Source organism: Brachycentrus maculatus, unplaced genomic scaffold, assembly GCF_059751285.1.
Source record: "Brachycentrus maculatus isolate JH-2025_06_01 unplaced genomic scaffold, ASM5975128v1 h1tg000396l, whole genome shotgun sequence".
Lineage (NCBI taxonomy): Eukaryota > Metazoa > Arthropoda > Insecta > Trichoptera > Brachycentridae > Brachycentrus > Brachycentrus maculatus.
Genome location: NW_028281145.1, coordinates 1173083 through 1192890, shown reverse-complemented (window position 1 = coordinate 1192890; position 19808 = coordinate 1173083). Strand labels below are relative to the sequence as shown.

Sequence of the window (19808 nt, the reverse complement as noted above, 5' to 3'; positions counted from 1 at the left end):
ATAAAATCTTTGGGCAACAAACGGCGCCAGTCACCCACAAAGGGATTATGAATTATGTCAATGGATGATTCTTTTAGATTTTGTATTCAATTAAAATGTAATTGTTTTTGTTTGTAATAAATAACACTTTTAAAAAAACATCAAGCTGAAACTATAAATAATTATGTGTAAAATACGGCAGCACTTGAAATGTTATTTTTGTGAAATAAAATAATGTCAAGAAAAATATTTTGGTCTCCATGATTTTCTCAATAATGTTTGCTGCATTTTTGTTTAAAAAAATAAACTCTTCTTTATTTTAAAACATTTAAATATACATATTTAAGTATGCAATAATAAAATATAAAATATATTTAAATCTATTAAATTTATAAAAATGCATGAAATAATTAAATAAGTGAATTTGTAGATCGAGATCTACACATATTGGTGAGGATGTAATGAAATAAAATGTTGAAGTTATTCCTTACTGAGTATTCATCTTGTTATGGGGCAGAGAGGTGGAGGACGGGGGCATCCCGTTGGGGGGGACACAGTCGGCGAGGGGGAGGGGTTTAGCGACCCCGATGCGGACCAGTCCCCTCGGGGCCCCCTTGAGAGCCTGGACAGCTTGATCCAATGTTGCATTTTCCAAGTTCTGTGAACAATATTATAAGATAACAAGACGCTTAAAAGATTAACTTAGATGTTCTACAGAAAAACTATTTTCCTTTTTTTTTTTTGGTTTTCCATATCATTTTTTAGATGTGAGATCAAATATTGTAACCGGTGATTTGAAATCTGCCAAGAATTATACTAATTCGTTATTTTTAATATTCTCATAAATCAACCACATCTAAAAATTAGACAGAAAATCTTCCGAGAATCTGAAGCATAGGACTGATCTCCTTACCTTCATATAATTAACAATCAATGCAACACATTTGTGTATTCAGCACTGCACTAAAATGTGGTGATCTATACACCAAGTGTGGATAGGAGTAAAAAAAAGTAAATAAATGTTTTAAATCAATAACATAAATGTACGTTTTGTGCATAGTCAACCTTGAAAATAGTAACCTGATCATTGACGGTAAGTAAGCGATCTCCCGGAATAAGTCTTCCGTCCTGCTGCGCCACTCCTCCTGGGACCAGGGAGCGGATGACAATGACGGCATGAGCTGGTCGTAGGGGGTCCTGGTAGTCCAAGATGGAGAATCCCAGACCTCTCTCTCCCTTCACCAGTTCTGCGGGTCAACAGCAAAATTGTACCGAAAACCAGTTATATTTATTACCAAGTCGAGACAGGATGGGTCACTCGAGTCTACTGTCAGGGTTACTAGAACCACCTACTCTCAAAGTAATATCCTTATATTTTAGCTGTTATTTTAGGTTGAGGTACAAAGATATATGTATCACTATAATGGAATACCACCAGTAAAAAAGATTTTTCTGTACACACTAAAAGAAGATTTAAATTGTAATGATAATTCAAATTTCACACAATTTTTTTCAAATTTCATCATTGAAATTTGAAATGTGAATGATTTTTTAAAAATTTAGTAGTTAATCACTGAGCAAAATGTTAGATTCATCTTAATTCTCATAACAACACCAATCCACATTCTCTATAATTGTGACGCGAAGTCACATCCTTGGGGGACCACTATGTACTAGACTCCGAGAAGGTGAAGCTCTTACCACCAAGACAGGTCGTGAGCTACATGACTCATGTAGGTCTTTAGAGTGAGCTATGATACAGAGTGAGGTCACAATAGACCTAACATGCTCGCAGTAACATAAGAGATGCAAGATCCCTTGCCCTCATATTAAAAAAAAAAAAATTCTCCCAACTCGTTTTTTGGTGGTAACAACTATTTGCAAAATAGTACAAAAATAACCATACCGATAATCTGCGGCTCCGAGGACCACATGGCCAGGCCGGTGAGCGGCTCTAGGGAGCGTGAGCGCAGGCGAGCCCCCCCGAGGGCGGCAGGTGCTCCCTCACCCGTGGGGGCCGCGCCACCCGCAGCGCCTGCGCCCGCCAGGCTGCCGTCTGACTTAGCCTTCACCAGCGCGCCCGCGCCCGCCCCCGAGCCGCCCACGAGCGCAGGCGCGCGCGCGCACACCAGGCACACGCGTGCTGGCAGCTCCTTCAGGATGGACACCACCTCCAGATGGTTCATGCCCAGCAGGCGGTGCCCATTCACCTCTGGAAAGTGAATAGATTTTAACAAGAAATTTAAGTGTTTTTATTATTATTATTATTTATTTATTTATTTAAACATGAACAAGTCATATATGCATACATAAAAAGTAATTTCCATTACTTATTTTGGGACATTTTTGCTAACAAAACTGAAAAACAGATAAAAAAGTAACAAAATGAAACACAGGGCAAAAATGTAAAATATAAAACAATGAAAATTACAGTTAATAGGCATATAATAAAAAAAAAAACATTAGGTAAGAAGCATGTTTAAAGAAAAAAATAAAAATATAACAAATCATTAAAAAAAATAACTTTCCATAGGTATTTTTTCAGTTCATTAATTTTGGATCTGGTTCTATGTTATATATCAGGCAGCGGTTAATTTTGATATAGGCAATACATATATTGTAAGGACCTTACTCAAAACTTAGTAGTGTTCATTGGCTCCACATAAATTTTATTATGTCCTCGTGTATTATGTATAATGATGAATTCCTCAGTTTAAAATCAGTTTGGTGTTGCCGTGAGTCGTTTTAAACATTATTTAAACCATTGTATTTGTAATATCATATGTTGGAAGAATGTCAAAAGGTATTATGTTAGTGCTCAAATAAATATCTTTTACATGAGTGGTGTACAACAGACGAAATATATTTCTTATGGCTCAATTTTTTTTTTGGAAATTCTCTTTTTGTCGTGAAACCCCAGATACAGCGAAGGTATGACAGGTGGGAATGTATCATGGCAAAATATATTGATAGAAGCATCGATAAAGAGAGAGTACACTGCAATCGACCTGTTATCGGGACAATTTTATTTTTTATATGATTAATGTGTTCAGAACATTTTTAGTTTTAACAACCAGCATCGCCTGCAGTGAGAAGCTCGGTTCTGACTATAAGGTATATACTAACCCAGCAGCTCGTCCCCGGAGCGCAGCGTGGTGGAGCGGCCCACGGGCCCCTCGGGCAGCACGCTGCGGATGTAGTGGTGCGGGCGCACCTCCCGCCCCCCCTCCTCCACGTCCACCGTCCCCTCCAGCGAGATGCCCAGCCCCCCGCCCCCCTTCACCACCAGCCCCAGCACTATCTCCACTCCGCTGCCTGGAAATCATACAAAATGACCTCGTTGCAGGCACCTACATCAGACATAACTCACCGTTTGGAAAAAAATATTAACGCTATCTACAAATTCAGCAAGTCTGCAATATCTGGAGATATTTTTAATTATATGTATCATATTTCATAACAATAATATTTCATTACAGTAAAAAAAAAATAACATAACATTATACAGTAAACCTGAGATAGGTATCGCGTTATTGGATGGGATGTTGTAGGAAATATGTTTATAAATTGTATTAAAATTTTTACTCTTTAGAGTCATATCCACTAGTTAAAATATAAAAATACAATTTAACCGCTCATAAAATTCCCTAAGGGGTACCTATGTCAACGTTATAGGGGGATTTACTATAAAAAATATGACTTTTTTTAAATTAACTTTTACTTAGTAAATACAACTATTTCTTATAATCTATTGTGACTCAGTTTTCCATGCATTTCGCATCATTTAAAAACACCATATACGGTTGAATATGGGCGGAATGAATCGAAACATGTCACAATAGATTTTAATAAATAATGGTATTTATTAAGTAAAACTCAAATTAAAAATGGATAGATTTTACCACAAACTGCCAAATTTAAAAAAAAAAATATTTCTTAGCGTAACGCGATACTTTATGTGGATTAATATAAAGTAAGTACCGAGAATCAAATTCCATTTATTGCAGATGGCTTCTTCCATTTCTCTTGTGACGGGAATCTCGAATCCTGGAGCATTCTGTCCTGCCGGGTGAGAAGCTCCCCGTGTGATACTCAGGGCGTGGTTTGTCGTCTCCACCAGTTCATCGGCATCATCCAACGAATCCGCAATTATCAAATCGTCAGGGTCCATCTCGTTTACCGGAAATCGGAGAGATCCGGACGTAGTAGATTGACTCATTCCAAAAGACCTGAATAAATATTAAAAATGGAAAAAACAAATGAATAAGAATTAACGAGATTTAGTTTTTCAATTGAAGAAAGTGTACAATAATGAAATGTACCTGTTTAAATTTTAGACAACCCACTATTTACGTTTAGATTCATTTGATACTTAGAAGTGTAGTACTAGCTTGTATGTACATTGTTTTGACTTCTTCATTTTCAAGAATACATTAATTATTGGTAAATAATACTTGCATACAGCTTTATTGTAGGTTGGTAAGTCGGAACTAGGGATAATTGAAAAGATTAAGAAGAGTTCTTTAAGGTGGTGTGGACATGGTGTGGAGCGAATGGATAACGAGAGAATGACTAAGTATATTTGGTGAATGTGAGCTGGAGAACAGAACCAGGACGGCCGAAAAAGCACAATCAGATCAATGGTTATGCCTGTAGAAAGAGCTACCGCTATGTTGAACAATATCTCGTTGGATATTGATCTGTTCCATGTGTCTGAAGGAGTTTTCCGAAGTTGGATTCTTCTCCACCTTTAGCAATAGTATTCTTGCTTATTTTCTATTTTTGTTAATGTATCCAATTTAAATTTAAGTTTGTAATGTGTATATTATCTATAAATAAAATAAATTGAAATCAATTAGAAACTAAAATTTGGTTGTGTCAAGTCTGCGTAATAATGCGAGGGCGTGTATGACTAGATGTATGGATTTTCTTCTCTGAGTAAAAAAATCTAAATTTTAATGATTTGCAGAAAAATAATATTTTACCCGAGTTTATTCAACTGCGACATGGGAATATGCATATCCGGGTTGTCCGAGTCATCGTCTGGCCTGTGGAGGTCCAGGAAGGGGTTGACTGCGGGAGCGGCGGGGGGAGGGGGACGCAACTCATTAGCCGCTATGGCCTGCTGCAGCTGCTCAAACTTGGGCCCACGTAAGTACCTGGAACCAGGAAGACCAAATGCATTTGCAAGGACCTTATGCAAAAATGCGGACAGCACTTAACAAAATATAAATGGAGAAAATATGCATAAGTATTTATTAAATTCATCCCTAAAATACAAAGAGTTATGTAGTATTATTATTGAATTAAAGGTGGTATAATCACTTAACACCATTTTTCGATGACAGTGGCATTTTTGTATATAAATTCTAAATACAGTTTTATCTATTTGTTTTTTTTTACAGAAATAAAACAGTTTAAAATAAAATAAAATATTTTCATATTAAGACTGAAGGGCAATGTTTATAAAAATTGAAAAATGTATTTTTTGGTTGAAAAAATAACAAAGGCAGTGAGTAGAATAACAAAATTAACCCGCGGCTTGATTTTCTTATACCACATATGGGCAATTTTTAATATTTTTTTGATTACGATGAAATTTGTTCAAATTAAAAAACTTTTATGGTATATGTATTCGTATCGTAGGGTGCCAAATCTCAATTCGTAATACTATTAACTGGTAAACCTGAGTGAGGCTCAAAATATAAATTTTTAATTTCATTAATTGATTCGGCAGTCACTTAGTGGTAAAATCTATCCATTTTTAATTTAAGTTTTACTTAGTAAATACTAAATTTTGTAAAATCTTTTGTGACATGTCTTTCGATGCATTCCGCATCATATCGTGTTTGAAAATGATGCGGAATGCATCGAAGCACATATCAAAATAGATTTCAAATGATAGTATTGACACAAGCTAATTGTGATACATATTAGTTTGCAACATTGTATACTTTCAATTTTCATATTATATCATCATTAAATTGCAATGCGAGACTAGTGTCTGACTTCATTCTCAAGGTTCCTTAATGAAGGGAGAAAAGCAAGTTTTTGAACAATTGTGATTTTCAATTTAAATAATTAAATACCTCTCGAGACTCAGTGTCACGGAGCTCCCACTGCTCCTGAGAGCATCCACAGCACAGTGGTTGGATCTGCCGTGCAGGCTGACTCCATCTACAGCCACTATTCTGTCGTTTACGCGAATGCGCCCGCTCCTGTCCGCGGCACTTCCCGCTGTCACTGACTTTACGAAGATTCCCGACAGCTCTTCTTTCTCACATACATAGCCTAATATAACATAAATAATATAAATAAATAACATTATTTTCAAAGTTAAACTAATCAATGATGACTCAGATCTCGTTTTATCATTTAAAAAATTAATAAGCTAATTGGCATTGTTTTTTCAATTTCAAATATACATTTATTTTACTACAATATATTAACACATTTCAGATTGGTGTTTTTACGTCTGCGGACCGCTGGTGACAGGATTTGTTAGTTATATACATATAGTTAACACCGTTACAAAGTGATTGGTACATACTATTTACATAAAAACATTAAAAATATAATTTCTTCTTTTCTGACTTTGAAATGAGGCCAGCGCAGAAGGTAAAAATACCCTTCCCGTCCTTAAGCATCAATGGACAGTAAGTTCTTTAATCGAAATTTAAATTTATTGCACTATATCCACTGTTGGATGTCTCTCATTGGCCGGAAGATTAATCTTTGATTGGTTGAAATCCTTGAACTCTGATTGGTGAAACAATAGTTTGAAATATGCTCCGTGATTGGTTAACAAAAGAGGTTCCGATTGGTTAGAACCAGTAAACGCTGACGCATTATCTCCAATTGGTCAAGACTCACTGTCCAATCAGTGATTTTCTTTAAAATTGCAAAGTAACATTAAACCTTCGTCAGCGCTAACGTAAAAAAATTGTCAGAAATAAAAATAATAAACGTATAGAATACATTATCAGTAATTACAAGATATCACTAGTAAAATTAAAATATTTTAATCATATTGAGTTTAAAGACTGTTAATACATATTATATTGAGTCATATTCCCATTGTCTATGATGGAACATTACGGTTCTTATACATATTTTATATGCAAAAGGCAGACATTCATTATCAACAAATGAATAATGTAGGTAGGTAGAAAAGAAATAGATTGTGTCATTCTAACACATTAGAATTATACTGAAACATGTATCTCGGGTATGGAAAATCCCAATGAGGACATTATTGTAAATTTAAAATGTAAATATGTGGATGATAAAAATTAATAAACAGGGCATAGTGTTGGTATAGAAGTGCAATAACAATTGTAAAAAAGAGAAAGAGAGAATACTCAAGTAATGAATACTTATTCAGGACACAATTTGGATATTTACTACACAAAAAAAGTAAATATTATTTTTCACATGGCCAACTAAAATTGATTTAAAAAAATACATGTGCATCAATGGATAAAATTAATATTATTTTTTGACATCTCATCAAAGATAAAGAAGAATATGGAAGTCATTTATGGGGCTGACGACCGTCATAGGCTGATTTAAGTGATCACTTTAAACATGTGTAACATTCATCAATTCTACCCATTATTGACAACCATACTACTCAAATTCTTGGAAGTTCTATATATATAAACCAATTTAGAAACCTTGTTCTTGAATCACTAGAACTTCACTAGAGACATCTATTGGTGAGATGAAAAGAAGCTTTTTATTGAATGAAAAATAACTCCTATAATTGGAGATAATCCAGATTTGTGAAAAAGCATTTGGACACACTCAAAAGTTGGGGATAAAATAAATATTGTTTTTTATTAAATTACCCGCAATGGTTATTCCTAGTCCATTTTCATCCTTTTTTAGTTGCACTGTGAACTTTTCAGTCTCCGGTAACTCCATGTCCAGACGTTCTAGAGAAAAAGTAGAACCTGTATTATAAACATTCATCCAAACTAAATAACAAATGCACAACCATAACAAAATTTTACCCAATGGAATGCCGACTGTGTCACTGTCTTCGCTGGCTTCCATACTGTACATGAAGGATTTATCCATCACCGGCGGAGGGGTGGGGGAAGGGGTAACCTGAGAATTAAATATTTCAGGGAATCCTGCATCCGTCAGATATCTATCAAGGGCTTCCAAGTCTGATAGCAATCTGGAATAAACAAGAATATTAGATGAGGTTACTGAATCCCGCATCTGTCAGATATATATCAAGGGATTTTTAAAATTTATTTATATACATTTATTTAAATCTCAATTTATACATATTTAGAACATTTTTTGTTTTTTGCAGAGACCCACCAAGCCACCTTGTGTGTCTTGTCGGTGGAGTTCTTTTTTAATACATTTTTTATTGTTTTTAACGATTTTAACCTAATATAGACACAAAAAAAGAAAAAAATTAAGAATATAAACATTTTACAATTTTCATAAAATTAACTTTTGATCATTTACCCATTCTTTTGTTTTGCCTTTGTTCCATATTTTATTTTGACCTCTAACATCCGTCGGCAACAAATTAAAAATGTTCGGAACGATATATTGCAGTGTTCGACTCCCATATTTATTGTTAATTCTTGGGACTATCAAACCTTTGTTGTGTGTAAATCGTGTATCATGGTTGTGTACTAAAGGATTTCGATATTTTTGTCTAAGTCTAAAAGCAACCTAGAACAAGAGTATTAGACTACTACTACTACTACTAACACCATCACGCCGTTTCCTCGCAGGGGTAGGCAGAAAGAATGGAACACCACACTCTTCTGTCCTGACATACACTCCTCGCTTCCTTCACATCCATATATCTAGTCATACATGCTCTCCGATTACGCAGACTTTTGACACCGCCAGATTTTAGGTTCCTCTTGATCTGATCGTGCCAAGTCTTTTTCGGTCGTCCTCGTTCTGTTTTCCCTCTCACATTCGCCACACATATTTTCTTAGTCATTCTCTCGCTATCCATTCGCTCCACATGTCCATACCATCGTAAACAACTCTTCCTAATCTTTTCAATTATTCAAAGCTACTTATTGTTGTACTGAAGATTTTTGCAACATTTAATTATGGCAGTACATTTTTATTACGATGAAATGTGTTTCACATCCGGGTATATCTTGGGCGAATGTGTAAATTGTCAAGGAATTAACAATTTACTTTTTGTTTAGATTTTTAAATTTTGCAAGCGGGTGCTACTAAACTGAATCTGAGGGATGAATTTTTAAATGTACAAGGTGGCACAAAATCACCCTAACGGAATGCGTTATAATTTTTGCAAATGGCGTCGTACACAAATCATATTTGACATTTGTGAACTAGACAGCTGCAGTATACAGATTGATAAAACGGGCACAAATGCGTATCAACACTGGCGGCATACACTTGACGGATATCGTCTTTTCCACTTAACAGAAAAAATGTAAAGGTCCAAATAAAGATTTCCATCACTCAAAATCTTTTTTTTTGTTAAGTAAAAAAAGTTATCTAAAAAAAATTCTCGGATGTTTTATTTTGTCCCACCCTAAATCTGTATACTGCAGCTGTTTAGTTCATAAATGTCAAATATTATTGACATACAACGCCATTTGCAAAAATTATAACACCTTCTGATAAAGTGATTAATTTTGTGACATCCTTTTTGTTCTAAATACGAAATACTGGTATCTCCAATGTTTCCTTTATGGTGGGGACTGACTGGAGTCATTTCGTCGTAACGTAACATGTTACGATGCGAGCGTTCAGGCAGTCAGTACAGTGTTCTGAGTGCTTCATTTGAAGTCGGATGCTCGCCGCGAATGTTACATGATGGCGAAATGCTCCGGTCAGTCCCCACCTTTATACAAAACGTTAAAATTATCTTCAATTTGGAATAAAGTAGGTTTTATATTATTAGTGGGTATAGGGTGTACCTGGTAGGCACTACCGGAGCATCGGATGCTCCCGGGCCGGCGGGGTCGGCCGGGCGAGCCACCACGAGCCGCACGTGAGTGCCACTCCGGCGCAGGACCCCCGCTACCTGCTCCGAGACCATCTCCACCAGCACCACCTGACAACATCACAAGCTTATTGGTCAAACTCTACAAATAACTTCAACACAAACATGTCATGTCACCTGACAACATCACAAGGTTATTGGTCAAACTTTACAAATAAGTTCTACATAAACATGTCATGTCACCTGACAACATCACAAGGTTATTGGTCAAACTCTACAAATAAGTTTGACACAAACAAGTCATGTCATTCGGTGCCAGCTGTATAATGGTCATTTTTAGTCAAATAGTTGTCAATGTTTCAATTTATGTATTACATGTTAAATCAAACACTGATTTTTTTAGTCTACTTAGTTGTATTTTATTATTAAAATAACACATAAAAATCAATTTTGTGTTCAAATAAATGTTTGTTAATCATTAAACATTACAAAATGTTATCAGTTGTCATATTGAAAAGATTTGTTGGGTTTGGTTAAGCGCATATGCTAAGGTACAGAAAGATGATTATGGACAAAGGTAGGATACAATGGATGTTGATCTGGTTAATCTGTTTGAACGGATTCACTGAATAGAGCCATATATAATTTTAAACAAACAAATCTTGGTTGAAATAACTAAGAAGCCAGCTCGGCTGTCCAAACTCAAAACAGGGAAATTTTTTTTGTAGTACGTTTTTTTTGCATTTTTGGATTAAGTCGTTTCTACTTAATCCAAAAATGCAAAAAAATATATTACAAAAAAAAGTCCCTTACTGTGTTTTGAGATTGGACAGCCTAGCTGTCATAAAATGTAACGGTCGAACGATATTACAAATAAAACAAAACATCTTACATCTCCAATTTGTAAAATGTGATCTCCGGACTTCAGGCGACCATCTCTGTCAGCCACACCGCCGGGTAGTATTGTCTTCACGATCACGCCACTAGTGCGAGCTCCAATTATCCCTGCAGAAATGAGTTATATAATCAGTGAACTCAACATGATATGCATTAACAATATGTATTTGGAATATAACCAAAAAAAATTAAGTACTCAAATACTGAATTTATCCTGCATGGGAGATAATTCCAGTATTTGTGGCCTCATAAAGAATTGGAAAGAATTAAAATATTAAAAAAAGGCACATAGGTATAAAGGTATATAAACCTGTAAAAAAAAACAAATATAAAAATCGTTTCCCAGTACTTATGTTACTTATATGTAATATAAGTCTTGTGTTGCTATAATTTTCTCAAAAATCTCGCCTTAGGTTGTCTCTGCCTCGCTTTTTAATCATATTTCCATACATTTTACTATCAATTAATGTGTTAATTAAGGAAACAAGAAACATTAATGAAAATTTTGTGTCTATAGCAAAAGTATAATATTCATGATAAAAATAAGAAATAAAAACTGTGATTAAGAAATCAATAAAAAATAACAGTATTGTCATGTGGATTTAAAAATATATTAAAGGTAAGATATGATTTGTAAATTAAAATGTCGTAAATATTATGAACATGTAATGGAATGGAAGCACATAATAATGAGTTAAAGTAGCATTCAATGTTCAATTCAGATAACTATAATCTCTCCGTGCGTACTACCCCAATTGTGGGGTCATAAAATACTAGGTCAAATAGCGTGTGGCCCCATATTTGGGGCAGTGATTACATCTCGAATATTTCCTGATTACATCGGGATTCGGACTACCAATGCCGTCTATTGATCATTTAACACAATTAAATCATTTGTCGGCTAGTTACGTGTTTACCGACTCAACAAACGATGTTTAAAAATGTCATTAATATATTACTACTCGAGGGTAAGATACAGAGAATGAAATCTTAAATTTATGAAGTAAAATTGACAGATTTTAATGAAAACTCACCGAATCCCAAGCCAGTGCCATCATTGACGAGATGAATAGCTTCCACCTGCGCCCAGTCCGAGGGTAGGAGGGGGGGAGGGGAGGCAGGCAGCGGAGGGGGGGCTCCGTCCTCTGCAGCCCCACCCCTTGCCACCACCAGCTCCACGAGACCTCGGGCTTGCTGCAATATACTGATGGCCTACAAAACCATGGAAGAAAAATACATTCCTGTAAGACTTGAGTAGAAAAATAATTTTTTTATCCGTGCTATAAAGATTAACCCCTTGATCTCCTTTGGCGGAAGACACCTACCTAAATAAAAATATACAACACTTACAGCAAAGGTAATTTATAAGTAATTTGAATTGCTAAATGAAAATAACGAGTTAAAAGGTTAGTAACATATTATTATAAAAGAAAACCCAAGAGCAGAAAAATAAAGAAAATGACATCTATTCTGACATGTTTTTTTGAGCCAGCCATGAGTTTTTTATACGAGTTGACTAATTTATTTTATTAGATATTTACAAGAAAAAAGATTGTTTATTCCTCTTCGTAATCATGATAATGATACAAACCCTCTGCCTTCAAAGTGTAATGGTCAACACGCTCGGCTACTGTACTGAAGGTTCCGGGTTCGATTCCCAGGGGGGTCAAATAAACATAAGTGATTTTTTCACTTTGATATTTATTCAATATTAACCTAGACTGGTACCTGAAGCGGAGGGCTGATCACCTTTCCTTCATGTGTTTAACAATCAAGATAACACTTTGTCTATATGATGCAGTGCCCTATGCACCATCGGGTGGGGATGAGGGTTTGGAGAAGATGAAGGATACAAACATACCTGCTGGTGAGATATGTTGGTATCAATGGCGGCACTATCGATCCCGAGGATTCTGTCTGCGTCCTGCACATTGTACGCCAAGCTGTGTGGAGGAGATAGCTGAGGGACTCGCTGTTCCTCCTCTCCATCCAGACCTCCGTATAAGCCACGGGTTTGCAAAGCCAACTCACCTATGTAAACAAAGTATAATGATAAATTGTCTGTCCGGCACATTGAAACAATGAAGTAAGAATTGTATGTTAGACCTCGGCTGAACAAACTGCATGTAAGACCTCGGCTTTTAAACACCCTACCTTCGGGTTATTTTCAGACATATTTTTTATCCGGCTCCATAGTGTAATGGTCAGCACGCACTGCTACCGTTCTGGAGGTCGCGGGTTCGATTCCCAGGGGGGTCAAATAAATAAAAGTGATTTTTTTCACTCTAATATTTATTCAATATTACCCTGGACTGGTACCCGAAGTGGAGGGCTGATCACCTTTCCTTCATGCGTTTACGATCAAGATGAAACTGCGTTTATATGATGCAGTGCCCTATGCACCATTGGGGTGCGGATAAGGGTTTAAAAAAAAAAAAAAAAAAATATATATATATATATATATATATATATATATATATATATATATATATATATATATATATATGTAATAAAATAACTAGGTAGGTACCTATACATTTTATTAAGTACTTACAAAAAGTACCTACATAAAACAGTTCTACCACCAGATGCCGCATGCGTCGCTCAGAATAAAACAAAAGACTTTCGATAATATTATTAACTGTCAGAATCAGATAGATAGATAGATAGATAGATATAAAAATTATTATAAAGATAAATTAAGAATAAACTTTAATTACAAAGCAACACATTGTTTATTTTATTATTATACACCCACTTTACATATTATTTACACTTAATTTTCAAAAGGAAAATATTACCACGTTATATATATATATATATATATATATATATATATATATATATATATATATATATATATATATATATATATATATATATATATATATATATATATATATATATATATATATATATATATATATATATATATATATATATATATATATATATATATATATATATATATATTTTTATAAATAAGCAAAAAAATCACATTGTTGTCACAAAATATTGCCAGGTATGAAACCTGAACATAAATTGTCAGTGTATCCGGTACGCATTTAATATTTTCGGAACATATATCTTTTCTCGTGCGCGTAGGTCATATGGGTTAGAAATGGTGGTGAAGATGGTATTACGTACGTACGTATGTGTAGGGCGGTTAATGCATGTTTGTGCTGCAACCCCTAGTGCATGTTGGTCTTCGGGTCAACCAATGTCGCATGCGTTAAACATTTTGTTTATTGTTTCGGCATTAACTTTGTGGTAAGACATGTTACAATGATTAAAGAAAACACTTCGTTTTTTACCACTTGAGTTTTATTATAGACTACATGTTTCAGAAGTTAAACTTCCATCATTCAGGTCTGTATAATAATGTTATTATACAGACCTGAATGATGGAAGTTTAACTTCTGAAACATGTAGTCTATAATAAAACTCAAGTGGTAAAAAACGAAGTGTTTTCTTTAATCATTGTGTTAAACATTTTGTGTAGTTTTAAGTGTGTGAATGGTGCTATGGTGATGAAGGGTAGTATTGTTTGCATGCTGTGGTAGTGATTGTCCTGAGGAAGAAACGTGTACGTCTCAAAACCGGCAGACATAAAAAACTATGTAAGTGGTTAAAAACTAGTATTACTAACATTTTTGTTTTAAAAAATATATATATATATATATATAAAAGTAAAAATGACTAACCACAAAGTAAATGCTTAAAATATTAATAATATTGAGAATAAGTAACAATTATGCTTCTCAATACTATGTAACATGCTACAGTGAGCTAACTTACCCGCAGGAGTTATATCGAAGTCTCCAGGTAAGATCGATGGATGATGAGAAATTTGAACAGAAAGTAATTCCAAGGAATCCTGAAGCGTCACTATACTGCGGAATACAGGATTGTCCAGGAGGCCGAGTATTAAAGCAAAGTCTTCAGCAGTTGCGCTCTTGAAAATAATACATAAATAAATAAAAAACATGAAAATAACATTTGATGAATTTTTTTGCTGTCTTTGGTAAAAGGGAATTTAATTTTTACTTAACACATTAGTTGCGGCAATGTTTTGATAAAACTGTATCTTGAGGCGGGCGACATTAAACAGCTGTTTTATTATAATACAAGAATGCTCTGAGGTTGAACTCGAAAACAATACAAAAACGGTTAAATGGTCTCTAACGTCTCAAAATAAAATCATGTTAGTCCACAAATCACTTAAGTAAAAAAAATGTTAAAAACACTAATAAAATATTAGAAAATAACAACACAGTTTAACAACCGCCGAAAACTCAAAATCTGCGAATAAAAAATGATTTATGGGCTTTCCCCACACGCGTTTATTGCTTTGTAAGTACCAACTGCCGACTTAAGTAAAGGACAATGATCTTTGTATTTTATTTCATTTTAGGACAAAGAAAAAAACGCACCGTCTGTATCCATTGTTTAAAGTTAATTTGTAACATTTCCTTCAAAACAAATTACGACCATTAGCTATGTTTTGAACCAGCAAATATCAGTATTATTTTTTATATTACAACGACATCTATCCACTACACAACAAAAGCAAAAAGGCCAAGAGATTAGAAGTTTATGACGTGTTTTTTGTATACTAAATTGAAGGTAGCCGAAATGCACAAAAATGTGCACCCCGCCACCACACAAGGTTTCTGAAACGCACAAATATGTGCACACCGTACACAATGTGTAAATAAATATTTTTTCATAGACGAGAGCTTTTTTTCATAGTCAGTGGAAGTTGCTCAGTCACCCAAACCAGTATTTGGTGTGTTTCTCATGAAATTTCTGCATAGCTAGTTTTTAGTGGATAAGTGCACTGATATTATTACTAAATACTAACATTTAAAGTATAATAGATTACAAAACAATTGCAAAACTTTTTGGGAAGATCATCAAATAATTCTGACCAAGATTTCTTAATAACAATAACTTATGTATTGCGATTTTCTTTAAATATTACCTCAAGGGCGCTTAAGATTATCAACCACGAGGATTGCAAAATTATTTACCTGTAGTTTGGGATCATCACTCTGATCAACTGCCGTCTTTATTGCTTCTAATTGTTGAAGCGCACTTGAAATTTCAGAATTCAAATGCATTTTTAGACTGAAAAATCATAAATATCTATAATATATTTACAGCAATTACGATAAATTATACAAACTATAATAATTACTAACAGAGTACTTATAAAGGAACGAATTTTTTAAAGATTTTTCGAACAAGGCGTATGCAGTATAATATTCTTATTATCAAAGTGTATAACACCAAAAACATGCCATCAATTCAATCTTAACAGGTGTGAATTATAATACATTCATAGTTATATTTGAACTTACGATGAAATTTATTGATGCAAAACCTACCCCTTATTGAGATTTATACCTTATATGAATTTTTTAACGATATTTTCAAACTAACTCCACAAAAAAAGAAACTAAGGAGTATTCTGCCCCTTACGCTGTCAGATGTCACAATAATTGGCCATAGAGACGTTAATATCATTAATGTATCACGGACAATATTTCATAATACTCCAAAAAGTGACGTGCCAAATATTTTAGGTAGGTATTTTATATTTTGGAACTCTTTTCACATTTTTAACTTGAAATAATACATCTGAGTGGTTCTCCCGGATAACTCTAAACAAGTTCAAGACAAAATCCATCTGCAGAATGTGAATGAGCCACTGCTGTTGCAGTTTTCACTTGTTTAGTACACATGTCTGGGATATTGCTTTGTGTGAATGTCGTCTTGAAGAGGAGGACCCAGATCACATGTTCTTTGGGTGCCAGGTAAATGACAGCTACCCCAGTTTTCTTTCAGAGCTCTCCAGCATTAACATTACATTTCCCAGCTACATCTCAACCTTATTTAACCTCCCCTAACAAACTTGTCCATATAAAATAATTTGTACATTTCTTGAAATTAATTACGAAAATAAATTTGTAAAGGCATTTGATAAATGTAAAATAACCCACTAAACAATCAAACATTACTAAAATATACTTTATCCTTACTTATATTTTTAATTGAAATGTAAAAATTATAAATAAAAATAACATGACATTGGCTAGAACATTCTAGAAGCCTTAAAAAAAGACGAAGAAGAAGACATTTGACATTTGACTCTACTCCGGTGACCCGAGATGACCTCATATGATCCAAATAGTGATTTAGTAGTACGAATTAGTCTCAGTTTCATATGTTCAGTCTTGTAACCATAATGTGATGAGTAAAAAATAAATATTATAAAATTTGCCTGTACGCTAAAGTTTCGAATTTGATAGGACGGTATTACAAATCGACTGTTTTATTATTATATATTCCACTCACCATCTACAATGTGGTCAGTTTGGTGTCTTTTTGTAGCCCTTAGTGTAAGCGTTCGAGAAATTGACTGTCTTAAATCAAATACGTCAGCAAGTTATGACGAATACTACGAGGAGGGTGTTCTTGCATATTTAGATGAGAGATGGCAGGATTGTATTGACAGCATGGAGACATCTGTCCACATGTATAAATTAGCACTTACAGCAATAGCTGATTGTAGAATAAAATGTCAGAATGACCCATTCAAGCCATTAATACAAAAAGACATTGATGATTTGCATTACTATGAAAAAATGGCTAAAAAAACACTTTGTTTTCTTAAATGTAAAAGGAAACGTTATCCGAATGTGGTATTTGATTTTCCTCGGGATACAACGTCCATGAAGTTGATGGAAGACTTGACTCCTTATACTTATTTACATATTTGTTATTTTCACAAAAACCTCCTGCAGAAAGCGGCTTCTGCAGCATTCACATATCTAGTGCAACACTCGGAAGATAAAACTATGAGGTCAAATTTGGAATATTACTTATCTCTGCCCGAAGTGGATTCAATGGAAGTTACAAATTTTGAGGCGGAAGAATTTCTGCCTTTGTATTTACACGGCATGAATGCGTACAATAATGAAGATTGGGAGAATGTAATAGTTTACATGGAAGAATCTCTAATGGCCTATTTCGCTTCGGAACAACGATGCAGGGCTCTGTGTGAGGGATCATTCGACCAAGGATGGTTGCCCGACTTTACTTCATCAATATCCAATCACTTTACATTTTGTCTGAAATGTAAAAAGCCGTGTCCGGAAAAGCTGAAAATGTTAAATGGTCTAAAGGGCAAAGAGATATTAGCCGACCAGTATAATTATTTGCAAATAGCTTACAACAAAATGGGGAGAATTAGCGAGTCATGTAGATGTGTCGCTAGTTACCTGCTCGTATATCCTTCTGATGAAACAATGTTAGGAAATAAACAACTGTATGGTGAAGTTGCAGACCCCGTATCATTTATACCGAGGCCAGAAATAGTAGACTATTTATTGCGGGAAGAATATGAAGAGAAATTGCTGCAATTCATCAACCAGTCATTTCTAGCAGAATTCAAAATGGATAAAGAAGAAAATAAAGTAGAAGATGATATTTCTAATGCCATCTAGATACAAAAAGTCTTTTCTATAATTTTACATTGTTGAATTGTAAGTTTATAAATTAACTAACATCTACATTTGTCTTTAAATGTTAATTAAATAAGAATATCTTTTAAAAACTTATATTTTCATAAACTAATTAATATTAAGACATTTTTGCCTAGAATTAAATTTTCCTTACCATATGTTTCACCTTGTCCAAGACTTTGTCAGATTAAAACAAGTCATTTAGTCCTAGTTTGTGAGAAATCAAAAAAGGTAGGATAAAGAGCATAGTTATTGCCCTTTTAAGAAAATATATTGATTCAGTCGATGGCAATTAATGAACTAAGATTCAATTTGTGACCAATATTTTATCCTATTACTTGCAAATAATGGAATAACTACTTTTTATAATTAAAAGCTAGTGACTGGACTAATGTAATGAACATGTTTTCATTTGAATGATAAATAATTAGACTATCTCTGTAAAGTGATATAACGTGCCATGATTAAATATAAGAAAGTACTGTTTTATATGTATAAAAAACTAATACATATTGTGATATCAAGTGCCATTAACCAAAAAATATATTGTATACTCTATTTTTTTTAAATAAAGTTTTTCATTTCTCAATACTTGACTTGTATGTTGAAGATTCCAAATTTTGACCTGCCCACTTTCAAGATCTAGAGCATTTAGACATGCTATATCTTCTTTACCCTTTTTCAGCTTCTACTTTCAGTCATGCTAGCAATAAAAATAATACATTTGGATAATTTATAAAACGCCATTATTGTTAAATATTACCTCAAAGGCGCTTACACTATATCAGATATAATTTATATTTCACCATATTTATATTCAATTATACATGAATAAAATAAAATGTTTAATTTTAATGCAAATTGAATGATCAGTCAGCGATCTTATTTATAAAAAAAATACTTGCTAAAAAATCCCTTTAGTTTAATACTATGTGAAACACGAAATAAGAGGTTTTTTTTTAAGTTAAAAACTTTTTTTTTACTCTTGAAATGAATTTCTAAAAAAGATTGAATGTCTACTCAAAATTAAATTCACTTTAATGGATTTATATGCTATCGAGAAAGAAATGTTATCCATAAATTTGAAAAAGAAATCGAGCCGAGTATGGTTTTCTCGTGGTTTTTCATATTGTAAACATACCCAATTTAGGTGGTGAAATCTCTTTAAAATAAGTACAAGTTTTGTTCCAAAAATTAAACCGCAATATCACCGAGCTGAATGCGAACTGGTTCACTCATGTACTACGCCAACCATTTCACAATTATTCATACCAAGTATGAAGTGCGTTTTTTTGGTTAAAAAAAAAATCAGGAAGAATAAGAATCAACAATGGTTGTTTGAATAATTATTAATTTTTTTTAAAATCAAAGCACTGTTCAGTGAGTATGGTCCATCGATGCAAAGAAGTAATAGTTGGAAGGAACCAAGTCTGGTGAGC

At 33.9% G+C, this 19808-nt stretch overlaps 2 protein-coding genes across 4 annotated transcripts; one reads left to right on the top strand and one right to left on the bottom strand.

The window, feature by feature from the left end:
* Positions 1–318: 318 nt before the first annotated feature.
* Patj (patj crumbs cell polarity complex component) lies at positions 319–16543 on the bottom strand. 3 transcript variants are annotated; one of them, XM_088270830.1, is made up of 16 exons: positions 16204–16543; positions 15874–15970; positions 14639–14795; positions 12702–12871; positions 11875–12052; positions 10836–10948; positions 9918–10054; positions 7995–8164; positions 7830–7916; positions 6069–6270; positions 4965–5138; positions 3961–4208; positions 3106–3294; positions 1886–2191; positions 1060–1226; positions 319–637 (listed from the first exon to the last, which is right to left on the bottom strand). In XM_088270830.1, exons 2-16 carry the CDS (start codon positions 15961–15963, stop codon positions 467–469), a joined length of 2559 nt encoding a protein of 852 aa, XP_088126956.1. In that variant the 5' UTR covers positions 15964–15970; positions 16204–16543; the 3' UTR covers positions 319–466. The 3 variants fall into 3 exon arrangements, with proteins under 3 accessions (XP_088126956.1, XP_088126957.1, XP_088126958.1); XM_088270831.1 differs by having other exon boundaries at positions 16231–16518; XM_088270832.1 differs by having other exon boundaries at positions 16250–16330.
* A 434-nt stretch (positions 16544–16977) lies between these two features.
* On the top strand, positions 16978–18958 carry LOC148302935 (cartilage-associated protein-like). The gene has a single exon (XM_088270837.1). It carries the CDS (start codon positions 17209–17211, stop codon positions 18349–18351), a length of 1143 nt encoding a protein of 380 aa, XP_088126963.1. The 5' UTR covers positions 16978–17208; the 3' UTR covers positions 18352–18958.
* The last annotated feature ends 850 nt before the right edge of the window (positions 18959–19808 follow it).

Bases quoted from the DNA above. Each gene is read 5' to 3' on its own strand.
- LOC148302935 (XM_088270837.1), top strand. From the start codon at position 17,209: ATGTGGTCAGTTTGGTGTCTTTTTGTAGCCCTTAGTGTAAGCGTTCGA.
- Patj (XM_088270830.1), bottom strand. From the start codon at position 15,963: ATGCATTTGAATTCTGAAATTTCAAGTGCGCTTCAACAATTAGAAGCA. The intron at 12,872-14,638 runs GTAAGTTAGCTC...TTGTTTACATAG, and splicing joins CTTCGATATAACTCCTGCGG to GTGAGTTGGCTTTGCAAACC. The intron at 10,055-10,835 runs GTAAGATGTTTT...TGATGTTGTCAG, and splicing joins ACATTTTACAAATTGGAGAT to GTGGTGCTGGTGGAGATGGT.